Source organism: Coloeus monedula, assembly GCF_965178545.1.
Source record: "Coloeus monedula genome assembly, chromosome: 9".
Taxonomy (NCBI): Eukaryota; Metazoa; Chordata; class Aves; order Passeriformes; family Corvidae; genus Coloeus; species Coloeus monedula.
The window spans coordinates 26,116,851-26,142,558 of NC_138789.1; the positions used below are offsets into that span (position 1 = coordinate 26,116,851).

The 25,708-nt window shown below is 42.2% G+C and overlaps 3 protein-coding genes across 7 annotated transcripts in view; 1 reads left to right on the forward strand and 2 right to left on the reverse strand.

Moving 5' to 3' along the window:
• Position 1: 1 nt before the first annotated feature.
• LOC309576154 (phosphoglucomutase-1-like) lies at positions 2–4,253 on the reverse strand. The gene is made up of 2 exons (XM_082287209.1): positions 3,733–4,253; positions 2–66 (listed from the first exon to the last, which is right to left on the reverse strand). The coding sequence occupies exon 1, from the start codon at positions 4,144–4,146 to the stop codon at positions 3,769–3,771; it is 378 nt and encodes a 125-aa protein (XP_082143335.1). The 5' UTR covers positions 4,147–4,253; the 3' UTR covers positions 2–66; positions 3,733–3,768.
• A 2,080-nt stretch (positions 4,254–6,333) lies between these two features.
• On the reverse strand, positions 6,334–25,383 carry LOC309576170 (EF-hand calcium-binding domain-containing protein 7-like). Its single transcript, XM_082287231.1, has 14 exons — positions 25,258–25,383; positions 22,030–22,199; positions 19,260–19,471; positions 18,788–18,874; positions 18,175–18,364; positions 17,350–17,480; positions 14,281–14,422; positions 13,671–13,780; positions 12,978–13,135; positions 12,645–12,778; positions 11,060–11,208; positions 9,131–9,340; positions 7,788–7,895; positions 6,334–6,741 (listed from the first exon to the last, which is right to left on the reverse strand). The coding sequence occupies exons 2-14, from the start codon at positions 22,196–22,198 to the stop codon at positions 6,667–6,669; spliced, it is 1,875 nt and encodes a 624-aa protein (XP_082143357.1). The 5' UTR covers position 22,199; positions 25,258–25,383; the 3' UTR covers positions 6,334–6,666.
• OSBPL9 (oxysterol binding protein like 9) overlaps positions 25,215–25,708 on the forward strand; it is a 57,726-nt gene continuing 57,232 nt past the window's right edge. For all 5 annotated transcript variants that reach the window (XR_014226656.1, XM_082287227.1, XM_082287226.1 and 2 more), the window contains exon 1: positions 25,215–25,409. Coding sequence is in view for 4 of the 5 variants with exons in the window: in XM_082287227.1 (XP_082143353.1) it covers positions 25,299–25,409 (111 nt within the window). In the remaining variant the exon portion in view is untranslated. The remainder of the gene's footprint in view (positions 25,410–25,708) is intronic.

Consider the following 25,708-nt stretch of genomic DNA (forward strand, 5'->3'; position numbering starts at 1 on the left):
GTTGCCATTAACAGCTGGGCATCCAGTTCAGAGGAGCAGATTTTGCAGAGAGAACTTGGCATGTTCCTGAATCAGGAGAGGGAAGAAGGGAAGCAAAGAGTTTCTTATGGTTTGGGGACCTGTAAAGACATAGAGCATCTGTTCCCCAGTTAAGTCATAGTCTGGTAGCACTGAATCATGTTAAGAGCTAAAATGATGGGCAAAACTACTTTTTTCACCTTGGCTGTACCTGTCTTAAATGTCTTAAACATTATTTCTACTAAAGGCAAAATAATTTCAAGCCTTGCTCAGAAGGTATGTAAATGAAAATGCTTTTGTGGGGGTTTTGTTGTTTATAGTTTTATGAAGAAAAAGATAAATATTCAGCATGATTTCACTTCAGTGCCTTGATTTTATCTCTGGTATAAAATGGAGAATCAGATTTTCTTAGGCAAACACTTTGTCCTTCTAAACAAGCAACATTCGTGGTACAGGGAATGGATTTGCTTTGGATGCCATCAGTTTTCCTGTGTAAATGTGAAACCAAAAAAGGAAACTGTCTTTAACATTATCAATTTTAGACCTTACTAACAGAAATCTTTGTGCCTAGATGACCATAAAACCTGTCCATATTTTTCTCTTGCAGGGTTAAGAGAGCATTAAATTTGGACACAGTTAAAAAAGATAACGTACGTATTTTTTGGTGTATGGAGCCATCTGGGCTGTATAAATATATATGTATGTGTGTGTATCTATATCTGTGTGCAAAAATCAACGTGGATATAACCAATCTATTTCATTTTAGCTGCCTTTAAATTGTTACAGATTGGATGTTGTCTGGGCAAATCTTAAAGCACAAAATTACTGCTGCAAATTTAAGTATAAAATTTATTGTATTTCATTTGTCACAGAGCTGCCTGGCATTAAGTAATGTACATCTGCTTGAATCACTTGAAACATGTGCATATTGTTATTGCCATCACTATTTACCCAAGAGCTGAACGAGTTAAGATCCTTGCTGAAATCATTTATTAGAAATTAGCTCCATTATCCTGGGAAGCAAATGTTCTGCCATGGAATTGTACATGTGACAATATGGAATTATGATAATGCTGTAATCTGCATATTATAAACTGCAAAATTGAAATGGAAACATTAAAGGCATTTTCATGTCAGGGCTGTAATTACCTCCCTCAGCTAATCTGGCATAATGAATCAATAAACTACTAACGCTGCCATAAATTTCACTGCAGTTATCGCAATAAAAATAAAATTGTACTGTTGCTATTATTTTTTGTAAATGCAGCTCCAGCATCCTCCCAGCCGCCAGCATATCATGACATATGTCAGTTTATTATCTCTCCACAGTGGGTGTTGCTGCAGCCAGCAGTGCACAGGAGCTTGGGAGGATGGCAGGGTGGAAAGGAAGGAAAATTCTGGAAAAGTACAGAGAGAAAGAGCTGGTTAGCAAACGAGCTCCCAATAAATCTCCGTGCCTGTGTGATTTTGAAGAGGGTTTTTTAATATGTAGCACGTATTTGGAGGCCTCGCTGGTATTAAGCAAGGTAGAAATTTGCCATTTCAAAATTTTCTAGAGACTTATTTTTTTGAAATTTAAACAGAGATGGCAAAATACCGCAGTGGCACTAAAAAAAAAATCATTAGCTGTTTAATTAGCAGCTTAGTGTACCATTACCCAACTTGTTCTGCTCAGAATGCAGCTGTGACTGTAATTTTGCATCTGTTTCTTGGGCTGTAGTAACATTTTGTAGATGAGTGGTCCAGCTGAAATTCCATGGAATGCTTTTCCTGCCCTAAAGCCGTTCCTTCCCATGAGATAAAAAGAGTTCCTCGATGCTTACCTGCAGTCAGGTTCTTGTGCAGCAAAAAGCTGGTGAAAAGCCCATTTGAATGATAGAAACTTTTAGTGGAGGCTCAGTGATGTGGCTTTACACGGAGTTTTAGTTCACACAATGTCTCTAATAGATACATGTCAAGGATTTAAATTAAATAACTTTATAGAAGGTAAGAAGGAACAAAAAGTAGTAAACACACACGGTTTGGGTGGAGTATCTGTTTTGTCTTTGCTGTTTCTATCATTCCTTCCCTGTTTATCAAGAGTCCCTCATTCCATGGATCAAAATATTAATGAACTAACCAAATCAGGAATGAATATTTTTAGATTTTTGGAATGTTAGCATGGTATTGTTAAAAAAAATTGCATAACTGGAGTAAAACTCTTCTTCCTGGAAGAGAAAAACTGACAAATAAATCTTGTTCTTGTAAGTGCTGCAGGAATTTTCTCACAGTAGTTGTTTAAAATAACCTTATCCATATCCAGAAATGGGTGAGGTGACTGCTGTTCAAGCAGGGAAAATAACCTGAAATGTTTGGAGGTTCTCCCTGTTGAAGAGGAAATTTGATGATGTGTAAATCCCTACACTGGCATTGATACTTCAATTAATACTCATTTAAAGATGATTGGAAACATTTCTTCAAACTGCTTGAATGTGGCAAGACAGACTGAGGATTTCCATCAGGTGTAGTTGAAATACTGATAGACTGCAACAAGAGTATAAATGAGTGGTGTGAAATTATTTAGGTTATTTGAGACTAAAACCAGGCAGAGGCAAGTGGGCAGCAAATGAAATCCTTTAAAATCGGGTGGAAGTCCCACTACTGGTGACCAGCACTAGCACTGGTGGGTAGTAAAGTTTTGGGCTGGGTTTTTTTTTTACTTCTGTACATGAGTAGAGCAGTGAAATCCCAGTTTCTCGTCCTTGCAATTCAGTATCCTTCTGCTCCTTTTCTATACTCAGTCAAGAAGACACTCAGCACGGAATCCCGGGCAACAAATGGAGTAAAAACACTTTACACTTCATCTGTGACTCTCCTATAAGACAGAATCCCATTCCCTTCACTCCTGCCCTCAGGAAAGGTCCAGAGTGGGTGCTGTCCCTGCACGTTGGCCATAAGAGGGTGCCAAGAGCCCTGGAAAAGCCCCCTGAGCAGCTGCCAAAACCTGGCACTTTCTGCCGAGGATGACTCTGGTCCAGGCAGCCACTGCATTTAGGAATGCCAGGACAAGTGGAGCCCAAGAAAAAGAAACAGACTGCAAGTGTGTTATTAGTCATACAATGAGTGCTGCCCCCACTGCAAAACGCTCTGCTTCTATTGAAAAATTGACTTTGGAAGTCGCTGTAGAGATTCCAGAGGGAAAAAAAAGATACTTGGCACCATCTCAAGTGCACTCACGTACGAATCATTCCGGAATTAAGAGACACTGTTCTGTTCCTACCACAGCTGGAAAGAAAAGTAGGGTGGCAGAGACAGAGTCTGGCAGGGCTGGGAATTGAATCTCCATCTCCAGGTTTGTCCCCCCGGCAGGGGCTGAGCCTTCCTTTCCCAGGGAAGTACACACTAGCCACCAGGATTGAGAAACTTTCTGTTCAAAGGTCAGCTCCTGCTGGGATTCCCTTGGGCTACCAAGTGACAGGAGCACGACGAACCCGCGGAGGAATCCCTCAGCAGTGAGATGCATTCCAGTGCTGTGGAAGGGAGCGCTGCTCCCTCCCAACACCTCACCGCCTCCACGCTGTGCCCTTGCTTTGTGGTTTAGCTGGAAAACCCAGCGATGGGCAGAAGGAAGAAGAAGGAAGTAGAGCAAAGTCGTGTTTGCTTCCATCCCTCCGCCCTGGCCAATATCCACCCGCTCCCGCAGGCAGCGAGAGGCTCCCGGGGGGCTTTTCCTACCTGCACCGCGAGCTGTCCCCCGCCAGCCCCGTCAGCTCATCTGTCCCTGCCCGCGTTACTTCCACGCCGCGGACCCGCCGAGCGCCAGCGATTTCCGCCGCCGCTGCGCGGCCCCGCTGCCGGCGGCCGGGGAGGGCATCCCGGAGCCGCGGAGCGCCCGCTGCTCACCCCGGTGGCGGCGGCGATGCGGGCGATGAGCTGGATGGCCTCCTTCAGGCAGAAGCGGCCGTCGCCCCCCACCTCGAGCGTGGCGTCCTGACGCTCGGCGGGCGGCACGGTGGCCAGCGTGCTCTGGATGAAGTTCTCGCTGTAGTTGGCATTGCTCTGGAACACCGTCACCCGCTTGCGCAGCCCGCTGGTGCCCGGCTTCTGGTCGCCGTAGGGCTTCGTCTGCACGGTCACGATCCGCACCATGGCCGGCGCCGGGCGAGTTCCGGGAGCCGGGGGGCGACCGCGGCCGCCCGGCCCCGCCGCCGCCACCGCCCCTTAAAGGCACCGCCCGCGCTCCCGGCCGGGCACGCAGCGGCCGCAGGTGACAGCAGCCGTGTGCTGCTCTGCCCTGGCCTGCTCTGCCTTGCCCTGCTGGCACTGCCCCGCCCTGCCCTGTGCTGCCCATGCTGCCCTGCCACAGCCCCGAGCACCTCCGTGTCCTGGTGCTCTGCTCGATCCCAGCCACTGCCATGGAACTATGGAAAGGTTTAGGTTGGGAAAGAGCTTCAAGATTTTCAAGTCCAACCGTTCCCCAGCACTGCCAAGGCCACCACTGCCCCGTGTCTCCAAGTGCCACACCCACACGGCTTTGAAATCTCTCCAGGGATGGGGACTCCACCACTGTGCCAGGACCGGACACTTTCCCTGAAATCCAATTTAAACCTCCCCTGGCCCAGCCTGAGGCCGTTCCCTCTCCTCCTGTCCCTGTTCCCTGCGAGCAGAGCCCGACTCCCCCGGCTGCCCCCTCCTGTCAGGGAGTTGTGCAGAGCCACAAGATTCCCCCGGAGCCTCCTTTGCTCCAAGCTGAGCCACACCAGCTGCCCCTGGTGCTCCAGACCCTGCCTGTCCCTATGGCCACCAGCAGGATGTCCCCACAGGCCTTACAGACAGGCCCTGACTTCAAGTGACCACCCCACACAAGCAGGAGCCCCCCAGTGCTCCAGTAGCGGGGTCAGGGAAGGTCAGCATTAGCAGCACCTTGAAGAAGCTGAATTTTGGCATAGCTCTAGTTCTCAAAAGAATGGTAACATTCCAGAAATTCAAATTACCTCTTACAGATCCTTTTTCTCCTAAATGTCTCCCCTCCAAGAAAATAAGCTGCTACCTCTGTTCATCCTTAAAAAGAGAAGCTGGAATTTTTCTGTCTTGGTGATACCTGGATTTAGAGCAAAATGGAAAAGACTCTGCACATACAATCAAGATCTCTAATCTCACCTCCTCCAGGGCAGGAAAGGTAGAACCTGCTATGGAGAGTTTACCTACTAAGTCCCCGCTTAAAAAACTGCATCATGAAACCCTTCCTAGCAGCAGCAGGATCAGAAAATAAAGGAGGTTCTCTGTGTATTGCTGTGCCACGTTTTTTACCTGCAGCAAACCCAACTCTTTCCACGCGCAGCGATTTCTCAGCTAAGCCCTCCTCTCAGCTTTAACCATTCCTTTCCTAAAAGGCAGAGAGAGTTGCATATGGATTTCTGCCACATCTAAAAAGGCTGATTTTACAAACAAAAGAAACGTAAATAATGCACTGCTCAGTTTGTAGTGTCTATTCCACACGGAGTGTCTCATTATTTCCCGACTCCTTCTTAGGCAAGGAGCTGGGAATTTCTGATTTACCCACACCTTGCCTGAGGCAGCATTGGCAGAGCTCAGTCAGAGCTAAAAATCACCAACTATGTTTTGGGGCCTCCACTTCTTTTAGACTTTTCTGAAAACGAAAACAATACCTGTGGTACTCGCTAAGGAAAAAATATGGAAAGCTAGAAGCTCACCAGGAATCCTGCCCCAGCACCAATGGCTGCAGTGTGTAAATCAGAGCCCAGCTCTCATTTTGCCACCGACATTTACTTGCCCAGTGTAAGATTACAGCAGAGGAACAGCAGAGAGCAGCAGTTAGGGCAGATAAAAATAGCTTTGCAACACTACTTGCTGCCCTCACACATGAGCTCACATACATTTAATGGCTATTTTAAACTCAACTTTTTAAGCATCCAGTGGCCAGGGTCATCATTTTTTCCCACATTAACAGATATTTAGAGAAACCAGAAAAATAGAATAAACTGAATGGTTTTAGTACCTCAAAGCTGCTTTTCATGGATGTTACAGCCTAAACTTGGGCACTTCAGTCTTCTTACTTCAGCCACCTGGGAAGAATTAATTGCTGTTAACAGTCAAGAGCCCAAGACAAACCTCCATTTTTCTCAAATGATGTTATTTCCTTATTGCATATGAAAAGGCAGACTTTATTGTATATAAAAGAGTATAAAATCATGCAGTAATTACAGAACAAGTGGAAGATGAGGATTATCAGCAAATGACCAAAAAAAAGGGAAAGAAGCAAATCCTTTATCAGGTGACAAAATAAAATGAGCCTCACCCCTTTACACTTCTCACATCCAAACCACAAGAATGTTTAATTAGGAACCCATTCAACAAAGTTTTTCCTCAGTCAGGCAGTTCCAGCCTGCGATGGAACTACAACCCATGGTATGGAAAACAAGAGCAGATCTAGGGAGAGCAGCCTTTATGAAGCACAGTTCTATTACAGGTGGATTACTGAACAGCACTAATTTTTATTGTGCCTCAGTGTTTTCGTGCCAAGATCATCAACAAGTATAAAGCCAGTATGCCAGCTTCTCGAGAAGGACAAGACTATAAATTGCCTAAAAGCTGCCTAAAGCCGTTCCTGGTTCAGTGTGGCTGCTCCCAAGCCTGGCACTGGGAGGTTTAACCTACAAGGGAGTGCACACAGCTGTAAATCCACTCTTCCTGCTCCTTGAGGGGCATCACGTGCTGAGAGACCTGGCACAAGAGAAAGCAGAGGTGAAAGAGAGTTCTCTTTATTGGAAAACTCTTACCCAATGTGCTGTGCAGGCAAAATGTTCAGTACTTGTAGCACTAAATGATAAGCATTCATCATATACACTGACAGCTGATATTTAAAAACTACTGTTGAACTTAACAGCAAAATATCCATGAGGATTGAGCCTACAGTTTCTACTGAGTGAAGCCTAAATTCAAATTTAAAACCACCTTACAGGATGAGGCTATGGATATCTAAAGTGTCAGCAGCAATTTAAATAGGGCCCAGCCTTGCCTGTGTCATGGGACTGCTCTGTTGACAACAGGTTTGAATGAATCCACCCTGGAAAGATGGGAAATATAAAATAGCTTGGATGCCTCTGCTTTTAAACAAAGAGAGTGTACTTTTAGAAAAATAAAAACAGGGGGTTTATTCATAAATAAATGAAGAAAAACATCATCTGCATTTGTAATGCATTTTCCATCCCATCCCATCCCTTAGAACCCTCATTTAGAATTGTCACTAAAGCCTGCCCAGCTCTGCAGCAGGGCTCAGCAATCAAACTGTCTCATGGTTAACATGATCCCTAAATCAGGTTTAACAAAAGTTAGCCGCCTGCAAATCTCACTGTGCACAAGGACTGCAATACATCTATTTCTGTTTCTGATTAGTGCATGCTTGGTCTGTTTCTCACAGGCATCAATACGTGGGATTAAAAGTGGCTAAGTGAAAAAGAAGTAAAATACAGCCTTAGAAAAAGATTATTAAAAATATTACTCAATAGTGCATGTATAGAATGGACAATTGAAATAGGCTCACATATGAAAAACTGAGCAGTTATGGATGTTTATAGCAAACTGCATGGGAAAACAGGGATACATCAAGTTCATGATCAGCTTTGAAACACCAAGAACTGCTGATGTGTTCTGGTCAGAAGATGCCACTCTCCACATGTTCATTATCATGATAAAAGTCCCATAAAAGGAACCTATAAAGATTTCACCTGTTTTTCTCTAAAGTTGGCTAAGCCATGAAAGAACCTCACCATCATGGATTTTGGAGCCACTTCCACAGCAAAAACTGTCAGTCCCCTACTGTTGAGGCAGTTCTTACTCTTCTCATTGTTGACATGAATTATCACTTTATTTTCAGACTGCAAGTGAAAAAACATGAAGAAACCATTAGTCTTTACCGGTTAAGTGTCTGTTCTTTGTGTTAACAACTTGCACACTCCTTGTACTTCCTGTGACTTTGCTGTGTTACAGGACAGAAGTGCTTAAGGATACTCTTTGAAGAGTAACAGTTTCAAATGTATCATAGCACCACATTCCTGGTCAAAAGTCACTTAAGACTCATTGAAACAACACAAGGACTTGTGAAGATACAAGTTGGCCTTGTTGAAGCTCACACCGCTTGCCTCAGCCGGTCCACATCCCCCTGTGGAGCTTCCCCTGCATTCCCACCCAGCTTGGTGAGATCTGCAAAGCAAACCCAGCTGGTATAAACAGAGTGGGCAGAGATCTGAAGCAGAGAGCATCCAGTTGTCTCAGTGCAGCCCTGATCTCCCTCCCTGACATATCCTCAAACATATAAATAACTCTGGAATATCCACCCTAAAGGGCAAAGTGCAAAGCCAAATCCAGAGTTCCAGGAGCCTCAGCATCCACTCCTAGTATTAGTCCCCCAACTCACCCCCTTTTGCATGGCTGTGCATTTAAAAATACACTTCTTGCTGTGATCTTGTAAGATTTAAAGCATCTGAAGTTTAACATCTTTACTGTGCTGTGTTTATTCACAGTTCCTGCTATAAAGGAAACTGACAAGGAACAGCACATTCATTGTGGTCTATGGAAAAAGGTTTAAAATCTCTGCTTCTCACCAACCCCTTCTACTTGGATTCACAACTTTCAGCTTGAATTACTAATAAATTACACCTGGAAGAATAATCAGGTAAAAACTCACCCATAACACACTCCTAAAAATCACTGCTCTTTGACCTTGTGGACACTGGAAATATTCAATAGCATAAATGCTGTGCTCTTTGCTCTTGCTCTAATTGCATTTCCTGCTGTTAGTGCTTGTTTTCTCATTTGACGATCACATTGTGTCAAAAGATTGAAAAATTGGAATGTGAACACAAAAATATTCACATTTTATATGGTACTTAGAACTGCTTGCCTCATTTTAATAATCTGTCCCTTCCAGGAACACTTATCCAGGCTCTTCTGAAGTCCCAAGGAGCACAAGCACATCAGGAGGGTTTTTTAATGAAACAGACACAAAAACCTGATTTCAGGAGAAGTAATTCTCAAATATGACCCAAGGAAGGAGAAGGAACAATAACAACAGACTTAACACAAAGTACCTTATGGAAGTCCCAGGCCATACCTTATTTTCAATCACAGAGCTGATCCTGCTGCCTGATTTGTAAGTGTGGATGATGATGTTCTCAGAGCCATCCAACACTTTGGCCTCTCCTTTATTAACCACAGACCTGCAGACAGCCCTGCTCAGCTGGGATCCCCCTGCCTCCAGAGAAATGGCTTTCATCCTGGCTTTGCACCTCTCTGCACAGATGTCAATGACAAAGGGGCAGGCCTGCAAGGGAGAATAGGAGTTTTAGCATCACTGCAGCTGTAGTTTTTCCCCTCAGATTTTCCCCCACAGCTCCTAAGTATTTTCTTATCTAAACTAGAATTATCCAGATAGAAGTATTTCCTTGAATATTAAATATTCCAAACCTGAGAGCTGTGGCAGTCTTTTACACCAAATGAAAGCTCAGGACAACTGGCATTTTTAGGCCATTTACAGTACACCTGACATGCAGGTCCAACACAGCAAACCCTTCCTTGGACAGCAAAATGGCCAGGAATTAAGATGAAATATGAATGTATTCCAGTGTCTGAAAGAAACCTTTCTCCTCTCCCTGTCACACTGTTGCTGTTTGTGCCACTTCACACAGATTGAACACCTCTGCAATGTTGCATTGAGCACCCTGGGAGTATCTTGACTACATTTTACTCCTGGTGTAACGACCTGGGGTTTGCATTTTCTTAGACTCCGCTACAGCACCTCAGTTCCTTTCTAAAGCTGTTGGAATCCAGCAGAAATGATTTCTCAAGCTCTCTCTCAGTGCTCCCAAAACATCAATCTTCAATTATTTGAAATCAAGGAATTAAAGAGGTGAGAGACACAAGTTAACAGCTGGGGATTTTTAGTTTAATTACTGAAGCGTTTGGAGAGCTGTGCTGTCCTTTGGAAAGCAAAGGCTGGAGCCAGAACCCACAGCTGGAATAAGGCACAAGACACCTTCCTGAAATTCCTAACTGGAGAAAAACCTCCCCAAAATGCTCTTTCTTGGAGCAGGGCTCTCTCTTGTGGCTGAAATGCAGAAAAACAGCCTTGCAGGGGCTCTGCCAACCGCAACTCGGAGGAAAAGGACAAACTACTCATCCTTAAATCCCTCACCACCATCCCAAGATTTTCACTGACAGACAACTGATATCTCTCATACTGACTATTTTTAGGTCTTCATGTATTTTATATAGTGGCTACACTGACCCGTTTAACAAAGTTAAATACCATTATCAGACTGTGATCCTAAAAATCAGCTTTTCCTAGGAATTAGATTATTTAATTATCTGCATATTTAATGCTTTAATTTTTTTCTCTTCATTAACGACACCCTCTTTCCTTAGAGAGAACTATTAACATCACAAGTAATATTATTTCTATAAAAATAAGGAAGATAATAAAATAAAATCTGTAAGTGCACAGAAACATCGGAGATATAATCCCTGGTCCTGTAAAGTAAAGTGTGTGACCCAAACCCAAAAATTTTAATGAAGCATTAAAATTTCATGTTGAACACCTTCAGACACTGTTATGAAAGGCAACAATAACTGAAATAGTTCTGTCTGGAAACTAGGAATTCTAAATCATGTGGAAAAAAATTATCCACTTCTGTTGTGGTTAGGGCCATAAAAGTGACTTTTTTAAGGAGAAAAAGTCCTGTATTTTCTAAATTTGCTGACAAGTCACCGTTTACCATCCTTATCTTCCTATCACTCCCCACCAGCAGAGTGCATGCATTCTTCCAACAGATAGGCAGAATTTTGTGGGGTAGTAGAGGAAGGAATGTTGGATTCTTTCTCTAAAGCAAAGGAAAATTCCCTCTTTCAAGGATCCAAGTGCTATCTTAAGAATGAGGAGAATGACAGTGGCAGTGGATCCCTGCCCTCCTGCAATCAGTCTGTGGCAGACACAAAGAGTGCAGCAGAAAAATGTGCAGTGATTTTTGCTCTGTGACTCTCCTACCTCTGTCATTTCTAAGGCTTTGTTGTAGCCCAGGGACAACAAAGTGACCCAAAGGTCCCGAGGATCCCCATCCCGGTCGTTGGCTTCCATGAGATTCAAATCCATAAATCCTTGTCTTGTTAGTTCATTTTTCTTCATCTCAAAATTCTCTGTTTCAAGGAATAGAAAGAGCACTTCAAAGTCTGTTCTCTCTGCAAACACCTTTATCCTTCCAAAGCCAAAAATCCCACTCCTGTTAACAAGGTCTAAAAGATGGAGCCAACTTGCAGCCTCAGGGTGACCAATATAATTTGGGAAAGAATCTCCTTGACCAGGCATATCCTGTTTGCAGAGCTTCCCTGTGGATTTGGGATAACGCCTACAAACAGCTGGCCCCTTGGATAACCCAGAAAAGGGGGAGATTTCAAAACACAGAGAGTTCATATTTATTTCTTTTTTCTAAAAGTTTGGGGCTAAGCTTTGCAGAATGGGCTATTTTAGGAATGGGAAATGAAAATCAGCTGGAGACAGCACCTTTAAATGCTTCAGGTCCTTGATACAGAAGTGATTTACTTAGTTCCTAAAAAGCAGTACAATTCCAGTAATCCTAACATCCCTCTCTAGAGAGAATATCATAGATCCACCACTCTATGTCAGCAAACATAATTGAAATGTCCTCGTGTCAGGGACTTTTAAAAATCGTTTTCTCATCTTCACAACAATGCTAAATCTTTACTATATATTATTAAAAAGGGATTACCAGTTTAATAAATCTATCCAAGGCTACAGATGCTTTAATAAATAGCTTGAACTTTGTTGTCTGATGATATTCATGTGAACCCTTCCACTGACTGATGACCTGGTGAAACATTCCCCAGCTTTCTCCTCTTTCCTCTCTTATTTATTCACACATTTCCACCCCTCCTACTTGTGTGGACATCAGAGGCATCACCCTGACAAAGCCATCAAGTGTGGAAAAGCACATGCAGGGATGAAACAGAGGAGAAATCCAGTTATAGAAATGTATTTTTGTAGGAGTTTTCCATAAGTTAGGAAAAATTCTGATACCTCAGAATTAATATTAATAGGGCTTGCCAGATCCAAAGTATTTTGGCCAACATGCCACAGCCTCCAAAGGCATTATGTCAAACCTGACATATAGTATACAATGAGACACTGGCAACCCACATAAACTCTGGATGCCATTTTATAGCACCAGATGCACACTAATTAAATGTCCCTCTCCACACTTGGTGAGATAAAAAAGCAGCACCAGCCCAATCTGCACAAAGGAGATCGATTCAACAAATACCTGTGACAGTTTCCTTCCCCATATGATCCAGGATTACAAACCCTGTAGGTTTTGGCAGCTACAGAACAATTAGGAAGGGGAAGAATTCTCTCAGCAGAAGGTCAGTGGCACACACACCAGAATGAAGCAAAGCAAAGGACAGGAGACTGGAAAAAAAGAAAAAGAAAGGAGGAAGAGAACAATATCTACACATGTTCTTGGAATAGGCTACAAAATACCCAGTTCTATCCAGCTGGAAAGTTAACTGATAGTCTTAATTAGTTTTAGGTGTAATTACCACAGTAATGAACTTACCCTTACACACAGCCCAGGCTTCCTGATCACACTTCTCCCCACTAGTCCTCAGCTCAAAGAAGTTGTATTCCTCCAGACTCAGGAGGCCATTCCCATCCAAATCAATTGTTTCAAATATATCCAACAAAGCAGCTCTGAGGGATGAAAAAGGCCAAACTATTTCCAAAGGCTTCCATTTCCTTTTACTGGCTCACAATATTGCTAAGAACTGTTCAGTCTATTTGAGAATATTCTCTACAAATAGTACTTTAGGAACATCCAGATTTAAAAAGCCACATTTTAGCTGGAAAAGAGATTTTTATAGAGGTTATCATGTTTGGGAATAAAACTCACCGGAATTCTTTGGTGAGAGCCAGCTCTCCATCTTCATCTCTCCCCACCAGTTTGGCTTCTCCAGGAATTTGGGTTTTTACCTTCCTCAGCCTGCAGCCAGTTGTGAAAGGGAGCAGCCAGTAAACCCCAGATCCAAGCTCCCCTCTCCATCCAAACATCTGCTCTTAAAGGAAGACAGAAAAGTTTGGAACAACTTCTCAAATGATGCCACTCTTTGTTGCCAGTAATATTCATATAGACCAGATTAATTACTTGAAAACGCTGGCAATGCTGGGTTCTCTCCTTAAAAAAAAAATTGTCTGTGTGATGCCATTTGAAGGATAAAAACCAGTGAATCTCTTAGAATGAAAGTTAGAAAAACATGCAGGAGAGAGATGAGGGGAGAAGGGGACAATAAGTTTATGCTGCCTTATTTCTGCCACAGAATAAGAATATTCTGTGCACTATGAAGTTCAAATGGCAAGGAGGAAGAAAATAAGAGGAAATGTAAACAGATTTTGCCTTGGAAATGTTGTGTTTGAAGGTGAAGAAATACAACTGAGTTTCTACAGAGTAGCTGTAAATATACCCAGCAACTCAGCAATACTGGGCACAGCTGGAATTCTTTCCAAACACGTGGAATTCACACCCCCAGCATTAACACACACATGAAAAAATAACAATTAAAATAGGAATGCACCAAAAATCTCTAACCTCTTTGTGTTGGAGTTCAGTAAAGCTCACAAGCTGTAGATTCTCTTGAGTTTCATTTTCCTTCAGAATAAACAAAGCTGTATCCACTGACAACCAGCGACAAGATTTTCCTAAAAGGAAAAATATCCCCCAAAAATGCTTAATAATGACACAAAACTCTTTTTATTTGCATGTCAAAATAGGTATTCCCATGGTATTTATTGATGCCTGCTGATGAAAAATGGGAAAAAAGAATCTATTCTACGCTATTGGGATTTCCTTCCTGTTTAGGCCAAGCAGATAAATTGTTCGAAGCCTTGTGATTGTCTCACAGATAATGATTACTGTTAATAATTTTATCATTAAAAACTATTGTTAAAACAGTTCTATCATTAAGGGTCAAGAACGCCAAGGAATGGCTACACAACACAAAAATTTGTTTCAAAAAAGCCAGCCCAGCTGATTTTAAAATAACTTTGGGGTCTAAAGGCTCCCATTTTATGGGATTAAAAAGGAAATAACCTACTTGGGGAAAAAAATAATTCCAATGTAGCAACTGGATGATGCCCTGTGGTAAATCACCAAGCCACCACCTCTTTTTAAGAGGAAAATGAAATATAAATACACTCACCTTCTGCCTGGGCAATACTTAAAGGTTTGATGGTGATACAAACTGCAGATCTTTGGGGTAAGTGCAGCCTGTACTTGTGACTGATGATTTCCCCATCTTCTTCCAGGTAGAAGCATCCTTTGGATTGTACACATTGCCATTCCTGGAAACCAAGCAAATATTAGGTGTTGTTTTCATTTTGGATGAAGATCAAAGTGCCTTCTCTGAAATATGAATTAATTTGATTATTTAATAAACCCTGCATAAAACGCACCACAACATACAGCATCAATATACCTTTATTAAAAGAAAAAATCCCAAATAGTCCTTCTTGTAGTCAATTTTTGGAAAGTAACATTGCTTCACTTGTGAAAATGCCTGAAAAACACAGATTACCCCAATGCTCCAATAGTTGAAAATTAAATTGGAATTGCCACGAAGATTCTGATAATTGTATTTGCAAACAGCTGGCAGCACGGACTAATTTAAATATAAGTGTTATATACTTTGCAACTCCCTTTCTGCTGTTCTTTGAAGGTTTGGAATTTTTTTAAAACTTAAGATTTTGCTAAAGAAGTTCTAAAAGACTTTCAAAGTAACTTGGCTGTGGAAAAGACAAAGATTTATTAAGTTATTTAAAATCAAGTGAGATGTCCAGTCCCTGGCAGACACTGCTATCCAAGTCCCTCCCCTCCTATGATCTCCCAGGATCTTTTCCTTGTGGGCACAAGCTGCTGGAGAAGGTTTTAGGGATAATCCTTATGGAAGTGCAGCTACTTCTGGACCATGGAGCCAGAGATCAGCAGCCCCTGGTCACCTTTTATGGAGCAGAATAAACCTAATTAACAAATCCATCCAATAATTTTATACTCCTCTTTATCCATGAAACTGGATTTGTAGTGACAGGACAAGGAAAAAGGGGACCAATCATAAAAAATAATTAGGAAATAAGTGAACAGAGACAAAACATTCCTGGGACTTAATGGTGAGGGTTAAATAAGGAGCAACAGCTGGGGTTGTGTCAGTCAAAAAATGGATAATGGGAGCTGGGATTAACAGGGGGGTCAACATAAGTCAGCAACAGAATTCCAACATGGACTTCAGCCTGTTGGATCATTGAAACACTACTACTCCTAAACTGTTTATTCCAATACTTCCAGGACTCCTGACTTCAGCTAAAAGGAGGTTTAAAAATGGAGGTTTTTTCTTAAAATTTGACACATCGGAAATAACTGGTTGTTTGCTGCAAGCTTAATACCTGCCAAAACTGTTGGACAAAAACCTTACCCATGTTTTAGGAAATCAAACTCTGTTATTCTGGCAGAGAGCATAAGGTGGTGCTAGAAGACCTAAATTACCAAATTCCAAACAGGTATGTAAAATTGGGAAGCTGAAAGAGGATTTCCTGGCTGGATTTTCCCCTGGCACATCAAAGCAGAACAGAAGCTGTCAAGAAATAGCCAAAATGGGAAACGTTTGTGTTTGAAATGTTAACTGGAAAGAAATGTGAGGCACTACCTGCTGCTGGCCACTGTGACTGAAATTTAAGTTCTTATTGAAATTACCCACATATTAATGCATAATTCCTAAAAAAAAGCAATGATTGAGAGGAATTTTCTAAGGGTTTTTTAATTTAGACATTCACCATGTTCCGACTTCCACCATTTTCCTCTGTCAGAAATGTAAAGTTGGTGTTGGTCCAACATCCTGAGGGCAGTATTTTCTTACTTGTACAAAAAGACAGGTGAACAGCAAAAAAAAATATTCTTGGATATAAGATGAATAAGAAGAATTTTTGGGTGCTGGATTCTGATTCACACCACAAATTAATCCCTGGGCATTTATTCACTGACTCTGGCAGAGCTTGCATTGTACAAAATAAAGTTTTAAAAACATTAATAGTTCTACTTACACCTTCCCATGTTTATTGATTGATTTCAGTTTTTGGATGATGCCAATCAATACTAATCAATATCTGCAGCTGCTTTTTTTTTTTTTCAGTCAGTTCTTACTGGCTTATACAAAGAAAAAAGAATCCAATCTTGGGTAAGTGTGTGCTGGTTTTATACACTCCACATCATATTTGAACAAGGTGAGATTGCAGGTTAAATTGCATCGAGGTCCAGATACCTAAACAGACTGCCAAAAATCCCTGGGAGATGATGCTTTGAAATTTTCATATAGAACAAATGTCACTGTACAGCAATGGGGAAGATATAAAGGACTTCAGAGTTCAATAACAAATCCAGAGTTGTTCTTTGAAACAAAAATGTAGCTCCTGAGGACAATCAGTTCCATTTTCCAGCAGCACTTACACTGTGTGGTCAGAACCATTTTTTCCCTTTTATACAGGAGTCTCCAGGTGCACATTTTTAATGTATCCCAGCAGTTTCCAGTTAATGTTTTCTATTTCTACAGCTATTATTTTCTGTTGAAAGAAAACTAGTAAAGGTCCAGTCAAGAAAGGGAAAACAAAGGGAAAAAGATCAATATTAACAATCTACAAATATTGACTTAGCGAAGTGACTTTGGTGTCTCTCTCCTCCAGGAATTTATATTGAATGAGTGATTTATTTAAAAGAAAATACTGATAGGACATATTAGTCTAACTAAAAATCAACATTTTCAGGTTACAGCATGTATTTACCAAGCAATGCCCAAGAAACTGAACATGCTCACAGACCTGGTTTTTATTTCCAATTACCTTTCATGCACAGGTTTATGATACACAGTCTTTCAGACTACTTAAGCATTTGAAGTTCTCACCAACCTAACAAATTATTAAATTTTAAATTTCTCAAGAAGTCATTACATGTTTTCTCCAACAGTGGTTTCATTTATAAAAAACACATTTTGTTCTATGAAACCTTCACACCTGAAAAATTATTTCCAATAACTTGTTGTCAGCAAAACCAACAGTATATAGAAATGTTCATAATAATACCTCTCGGGAAAGCTCTCAGTAGTTGATAGCTGCCCTTGACAAACTATTAATTAAACATAAGACACCATTTTTCTCTGATTTTTAGCTTTTTTAAAATGCAGTAACACAGGTGCCTAGAGGAAAACACCATCATTTCAGTGTGATACCTTCATTGTGTCAGGCTCAATAATTAGCTTTGTGTTCCTGCTGCTGCTGCTGGCACCCACAGTGACAGTGGTGGAGGTGGAAGCTTTGCCACTTTGAGCTGATGAAGGTCTTGAAGGAGCTCTGCTGTCACCTACAAACAGAGATATTTAATTACAATTACATTATTTCAACCCTCTCCTAGTGCTATTTATCATAAACCTTGCATTTAGAAGCACAAAGAAAACTGGATGACAAGAACTCAATCAGAGAACTTCCCTTCAGCACTCTTGTGTCACTTTTGCTCCTCTTTGCTATTGCCCAGATTTGAAGCAACTTGGAACAGCACAAACTACATCCTAATATTTCAGACTTGGTGCCTCTGCACTCTGTTCTCCATGGACTTTTTCCAGTTTGGGAAGGTTTGGAAGCAGCTTTGTCACTTCAGGAAGGACCTTAAACTCTCCTATTGATTGTACTTGAAAAGCAGCCTCAAGAATTGAAACAAACACACTATTGATAAATGTTTTAAGGTTTCATGTCTGATCTGGGAAGGAAATAAATAACTTGCCTATGTTGCAATATCTCAGCATTCACCTCCTCTCTTCCCTTTGGACTGCGTCACATGACAATCAACAAAATCCACCCTTAGGAATTTGAGAGCTTCATAGATGCAGCCATTTGAACATATTTTACTGACACATTGATGGGATTGCCACAGTAGCAATTATATTCATCACTAAAATCCTCACTAATCTGAGAAAAATTAAACAAAAAGTCAGCTCTGGCTCATTGAGCCAGAGCTTCATCTCCAACAGAAAAACATCAAATAGAAGAAATAGAAACACCGTTAGCCAGTTTGTGATCGCTTTTCCTGGAGATCCTCGGGGATGCTTTGGACACCGGCACTGGGATCCCTTCAGAGGAATTTTCAGTTTGATTCCCAAACTGCTGCTGCCTCAATCGAGGGTCAACTTCCAGCCTGTCCCTTGCAGCCTTGCAGCACTGCTCACTGGTGCTCAGGTACAGCTCACAGAACTTGAGATAAAAAAAGAATATTTCACCTACCAGATTACATTTCTCATGGTTTGAAGGAGTAAAATGTAGCATTAGCAAGGACAGGATGGGGCAGCAGCATTTTCTCTTCAAGACCAGTATTAATTTAAATTTTCATTAATAAGAACAACCACTCAAGTGCCACAGTAAAATGCAGCCATGATTCAACAAGGAGGACCAAATACTGAATAAATATTAAGTGTGACTTTCAACTCTTTCTTTCAAGATATTTGAAGACTGATTTTTAACATAGGATTCTTACCAGTTTTCCTCCAATGAAACCATATTGATGTACAAATTTTTGTGGGCTGTTTTTTCAGTCCAAAATTTAGAATCCTGGGGTTAGGTCATCATGAACGCTCGTATTGTCAATAACACTAGAACAAATTTCACTCTAGGCCTTACCTTGTTGTAGTCAAGTTTGCCACTGCAGTTAAAATCAGCTTGTTTAGTAATGGTGGTCACTTCCTCCCAGGTCATTTTATCACCTCTCTGCAAGAAAAAAACAGCTCAGTTTGGGTTCCTAATCAAGAATCCTGGTCACCTACAGTGAAATTTAATAAACAAACAAAGAGTCTTTTAATATTCTTTCAGGAAAACTTATCTTGCAATAGATTTCAATGGATTTTGATTGGAATCGTGAAAACAGAGGTCAAAACCATTAGAAATTATGTCCTTACAATGCTACTAAACACTGAAGAGATAAATTGTATCAGTTTATGTAATTCTGTGGTGTCTTCTGGAAACCCACCACAAACATCTTCCATAAAATGGGGAATCCCAGCTCTCAGTCATTCTTGCTTATCTTGTTTTACCATCTAATTTCCAAAATCTCTACTAATTAAAGATGGATAATTAAGTTCCTAGTGATACTTACTGTTGTAAGAATTTTATAAAGTTCATCATGGAAAATATATCCAGCTTTATCTGTGTCTATTTTTCCAAATGCTTCGAGCAGTTCATTTTTTGTAGCTGGCTTTTCTTTTTTTAAAATAGCACAAAAATCATCAAAATTCAGTGAAGTTGTTTGTGAAGTCCAGTATTTATTAATGGTCTTCTGAGAAGGATTTCTTCCAGCCTGCTGAAGTACTGCACAACAAAACACAATATTAAATATATATTCCAGCTGTTAGGAAAGGAGTTTTCTCCAAACATCCTTGAGTCACTTTCCATGTTCAGATTTTTTTAAAGCCAAATCACTCCAACAGAAAAGTGGGTCTGAAGGACAGTTTTGGTTATGATCTTAATCAAAATATCCATGAACTCAGACAGCCTCAAGTGTAAAATTCAGCCAAAATCCAGTGTCTTAATATCAAGAACATATTCTTTTTAAACCTGCACATTATTAGATCCTATTTCTATGAAGATCAACATCATCTTTGCACTTCCTTTGCTAAGAACTGAGATCTAGAATAGAATTCATCTGAGACAATATTGTGTGTCACACCTGTATATTTGAACGTATCAATTCAAATTATACAACGTGAATTTAATGGAAAAATGACACCACCAGGCAGCCAATGCCACACATGCAACCAGTGCCATGGATGTTACACCTGGCATTCTCCAAAATGATTTTGCTGCATCTATTTGCCTCTTCAAGGTCTTTACTGAAAATATCCTTTCACCAGTTTTCAGTGTGATGAAGGTATTACATTAAATGGAAATTAAATTCAAATTACATTCTATCTGAAAGGAGAGGGATGTTTTTACATCTTCCCAAATAATCAAGTCTCTTGGGGAAGCACAGGAGATCCTCCATCTCTACCTGGGCTGGCATTTGATTTTGAGCCAGCTGAGCAGTGACCAAGCCTGTGCTGGGAACTGCTCAGGAGCATCTGTGAAATGAGGCGGTGGCATCGTTACAACGCTCAGTGGGAACTGTGTCAGCAGCAAACCAAACAAACAAACCAGGCACTTTTGTTGTTCATCCCTGCCTCAACACCAAGCACTAAATAAAGATCTGTGCCCTGTCACCTCTGCTGCAGGAGCCAGGAGAACAGAGCAGGGCTCACGTCTTTATCCAAGCCACGCCTGGGCATGGAGCAATGCTTTGGGGATTTCAGTGTCAAGAGCAGCCACGGAAGGGCTGTGACTCTGTGGGTTTGTTTCCATGGATAGCAGAGGTCCTTGGAATGTCAATACATGACTAGATTTAACAGATATCCTTCCAATATACAATCCTGTATTTTTGTATCTCCAGGGAGATCAGCACTTGCCATTCCCTACGTGCCTCCCAGTTTGTATTTGTGAAAGTTCAATCAGACTGCACCTTTTATTTAGATTTCTCTATGGTCTGATTCTGCTAAATCACTTCAGTAATATTACAACAGAAGGAAGTGAAGCTACTATTCGTGGATAAGCAAAACTCCTACAAATAAAATTTCACAGGGCCAATCTCTCAGTGAGACTTTAGTTTAGAATATCAGCCAAACTTGATGAAGCAAGAGATGCTTAAACGTTGGCACCACTCGTTTGAGAAATGCTAAAATTGACTTCACATGAAATATAGGTCTCTAACTCTCAACGATTACAAATTTTAAAATAAATTCTTAAATGTCTCTGAAATGACTGGGAGTCTAAATAACTAACTGCCCTCCCTAAGATTACCTTGAAAGCAAATTGCCCAAACACTTGCTGTGTAGCCAAGCAGCATATGGATAGAGATGAAAGCCAAAACATTTGTTAAAGAGATGACATTTGTTCACACCACCCCTCTGTTAAAATCCAGATTATCCCAAACTCTCATTAGGATGTCATCAAGGCCCTTTTATTGCAGCTGACAAAGCCTGGAGAGCACCAAGTCACAAGCTGTAGGAATGTCCTTGCTAATGGGTAGAATTTCATGTTCTGATGTAGGGAAAGAAGCTACAATCGGTGCAACAGAGAAGTGCACTCAGCTTTTACAGTGGTGGTTTCCATGAAAAACTTTTTAATAAAGAACAAAAATGCTCTAAGAAAAAGAAAAACCACCACCCAAACAGAGCACACAATCCTACAACTCCAAGAAGCTGCAAAGCTGAAATGGTATTTGCTTGAGAAATTATTTCTGGGGGAGTGAAACATCTTTCAAAACTGAAACAGGTTATTTATTACTCAGTCTTTCCTTACTCCTTCCTCATCTTACCTGGTCACTAAGATATATTATTAAGAAACCAACTTCCATTTCTCAGGTAAATTTTTCTCACTCCCCTTTGAAATTCCTGAAGTTTTTAAAACAAAGCCCCACAGCTTTCAGTATCTACCAGCACCCTTCTTTAGTGCAGCTGAAGCAGCCAGAGGTATTTTTTTCCTATTGTACTGCTGACAACACCACCACTTATACACAAATACAGTCTGGATGAAAAATGAGAACTTTTGATTCCAGTCTATGGAAGTGTAATTCAGCAGGAGATACGGAGTAAGAATTCTTATGGAACACCAGTTGTGGTGATTTTCTGTGCCAGGGCAATGGCCCACTCTAAACTGAACTGAGACCCTTCATACTGGTGATTTACAGAAAAAAACCTCTGTCTGCTATTCCCACTTCCAGCAGGCATCCAAAACTACTCTCAATTCCTTAAACCACTTACTGAGTTCCTGCACTGGGATACTCTCACTGCAATCATCCCATGTAAGAACTAAAAGGGAAAAGATCCAATCGTTACCTAAACTGAGTTGTTCCTTGGATTTAATATTTTCTAAGCTGCTTTTTAAGACACTCAGGTAAGCTGCTCTGCAGTTCATGTAAAAAATGGCTTCTTCTGCATGCTGGGACTTCTTCCCTTGGGAATTTTCCGAGTGTGTAGCTTTCTGATTCCCGGGAATGCTGGCCATCCTGTGAGGGATACAATTCCAGTTAGAATTTGGAACTCTCTTAATAATTACTCTGTTTATCCTCTGAAACACAGACTAGCCCCAATTATCCAAATAGCTACGTCATATCCTTTCTATCCTCTCAATCTGGGATGGCAGTAATTATCTACACTTGTAGGTAAGGACCACGAGATCCACAAACAGAAATGAGCTTGAGCTCTACTTATGATTCACAGTTTATCCTTCATTGGCAGTAAAAAGTTTCAGTTCACTGTATTTTATTTACTTTCAGAATTTGATATTACAATTATTACATAATACAAATATTATATAGTCTTGAATTCTGAAAGCATAAAAACACATTTTCACATTATCTGTGAAACAAGGCTTTGCCATCCATATTTTCTCTTTTTACACTTACAACTCAACAAAACATACGGATAAGAATAAAATTGGTCAAAAATTGAATCCCTTAATCTTCAAAAATGCCAAGTTAAGCACAGAATTCTATTTCTAAGAGTTACTTAAATATAAATAATAGAAATAAATGTGCATAAAACGTTAAAAATAAGTGTGCCTAAAACTTTGAGCAACTCAGGCCTTTTAAGTTCAAGGCCCATACAATTAGAAATGAATGGAAAAAAACAGAAACTCATATTTTTCTCAATTAGTAAAACAACTCAAAGAAGTAACTAATGCTGTTTGCTCACCAATGGTCAGCAAATTCTGACAGCAGCTTTCTTCTTCCACCAGGGGTGATTAAGGTTTTTGGAAGGCCATCACAGAGGGACATTAAATCCTGTTGTGCTCTTGCTTTAACAGCCTCTTGTATTATTTTACCCAGTGCTGACTTCAGGAAATATATTCCAGTATAATAAATGGAATATCTCAAGTTCAGCAACAAGACAACGCCATCCCAGGGTCCCCTTCAGGACTCATTGCATTTTTACTCAGGAGGCCTCAAGCACTGGCACCTTGTTGAGTTATACAGGTCTTTCACACTTGGGAAAGGCAGATAATAATCGCTTATCAAGGATGAAGCACACAATTTGTAACAGCCTGACACTTTAATATTACACAGGTACCAGAAGGACCACACAGGGACCCCCTGACACAGTCTGGCTCCTGCAAATGGGTATCACTATAATTAAGCACCAGTGTTACACACATGGAATGGAACTGAGGGTAAGGGCAAGTAGGAGAAGAAGAAGAAATGTTAATTTTCCACTAACCAGTTTATAAAATGTTTGTACTCCTTGGACTTCCCATTACTGAGAGATTTCTTATGTGGGCCAGGAGGTGCTGCCAATCCATCACTGGGAAATCCAGTGAGCAATGGCTCAGTGACAGCACTGCCAGCAGCCCCATGGCTTAGGCTGGCACATTTTACTGGATAAATGACACTTTAGAAAAATAGACAGGGGGGAGCAATGCGGCCCAGGCTTCCAAACAGGGAGACAGTAGGTTTAGATTAGAGACTGGGAAGGAATTGCTCCCTGCGAGGGTGGGCAGGCCCTGGCACAGGGTGCCCAGAGAAGCTGTGGCTGCCCCTGGATCCCTGCAAGTGTCCAAGGCCAGGCTGGATGGGACTTGGAGCAGCCTGGGACAGTGGAAGGTGTCCCCGCTCGTGGAACTGGATGAGTTTTAAGGTCCCTTCCAAACCAAACCAGTGTCGTCCTCTCAGTCCAGAGCACTCAGTGCCACGTCCAGTCCTTCCTTGGACACCAGCCCTGCTTTGTTTAGTCAGTGAAACTAAAGAACAAAACAGACTACTAAAGTCATATGCAGCTTGAAAAAGAATGTTATCTAAATTAACAAGCTGGATTTCAAAACCAGATTGTGCATTAGGTACCTTAAACTGGTAACCTTGCACATAAACACACTGCCAGGTGACTCCAAGGACTATCAATGCTCCAAATTCTAATTGGTAACAAACTAGTATACAGTGTGACATATGAAATGGGGAGACAATTAGAAATCTCGAATATTTCTTATTTTCCAAAACCAAACACAATGCCTTTGAGTGATTCTTTTTAACTAAAGGGGTGATTTTCTATTAAATTTTGTTTAACTTAGGATAAAGTTGCAGTGTCATGAGACACTAAATCTACTTCAACCCTACTATAAAGGCATTTTTATAGTAAAAGAATAAAAAAGGGCTACAAGGGGAAAAGGAAAAAAAGCTACTAATGAATATGCTAAAGACTGCGTGATAAACACAAACCTCATGGTGAAAGCACTATTTCTGCTGCTTTACTGTTGATGCCTAGGAAAAAACATGAGTATCCCTATGGGTCCTTTAAAGTTTTTATGTTAAAGCATAGCTCAAGGTCTGTACTTAAGTCAGAGGAGATCAGTGCCAAAACCATGCCTTGTGCTGAACAACAAATTTGCAATTGTCCGTAGCTCCTGGGTAATTCATTCCACATTCTTGGATCAATCCACAGAAAAGTTGTGTCACATTGAAGCCTAACCTTTAAAGGTTATCTCGAGTCGTGAACGGTTTTTATACACTGTGGACACGGAGCACTTTGAAGAGAAACCCCCTCGGACTCCATTGTTAAGCTCACTTTGGTTTAGCACGTAAGGCACTTTGGACATGCAAAAAGCCGAGAGGCAGAGGGACAAGCACAACAGCGAGAGAGGCTAAACGCTCCCAAGCGGTGCCAAGTCTTTTAGAGAGAAACGAAAAGATTCCAAAGTGCTTTAGGAGACAGCTTGACGCCCTCCCGCCCTCACACTCGGCAGCGCCAGCGCGCCGTGCCCTCACCGCACTGCCTCACAGCCCTCCCTCACGCCTCGCCCTCTGCCTCCCCCGGGCCGTGAGGGGAAGCCGCGGAGATGGAAACCCTCAGACAGAGCCCTCAACCCCCTTATCCCAAACTCCGTCCCTCCGGACACCGAGGCCGCCCACGCCCTGCTCCGCTCCCCTCACGCCCCCGCGCGCCTCACGGCCCCGCCCCGCTGCGCACGCAAACCCCGCCCCCCAGGGCCGAGTGCCCCCGTGGCCCCGCCCCCTCGCTGCGTGCCCCGCCCCTTCCCGCCCGGCGGCCGCCGAGTCTGTGCCCCGCTCCTCTCACCGAGTGCGCGGCGTGCGCGGCGGTGCCGGTCCGGTGCTAAGATGGCGTCTATTATGGAGGGCCCGCTGAGCAAATGGACCAATGTGATGAAGGGCTGGCAGTACCGCTGGTTCGTGCTGGACTACAACGCCGGGCTGCTCTCCTACTACACGGTGAGGGACGGCGGGCGGGCCGGGCGGGCGAGGAGGCGCCGGGAGACCGGCTGAGGCGCAGGGTGGGGGCGGGGAGGGGACTCGGGGCGTGCGGGCGCCCGGGCGGCCAATGGGGAAGGAGGAGGCGGTGGGAACGGCCAATGGGGGAGGAGGAGGCGGTGGGAGCAGCCAATGGGGCGGCGCTGCGGGGAGATCGAGCGGCGGGGGCGAGCGGCGCTGTTGTTGTTGGCGGCGGGCGGCGCCGCCGGCGGGAGCGGCTGCGGGACCCGCCCGGGATCTCCCGGCAGCTCCGGGGCCGC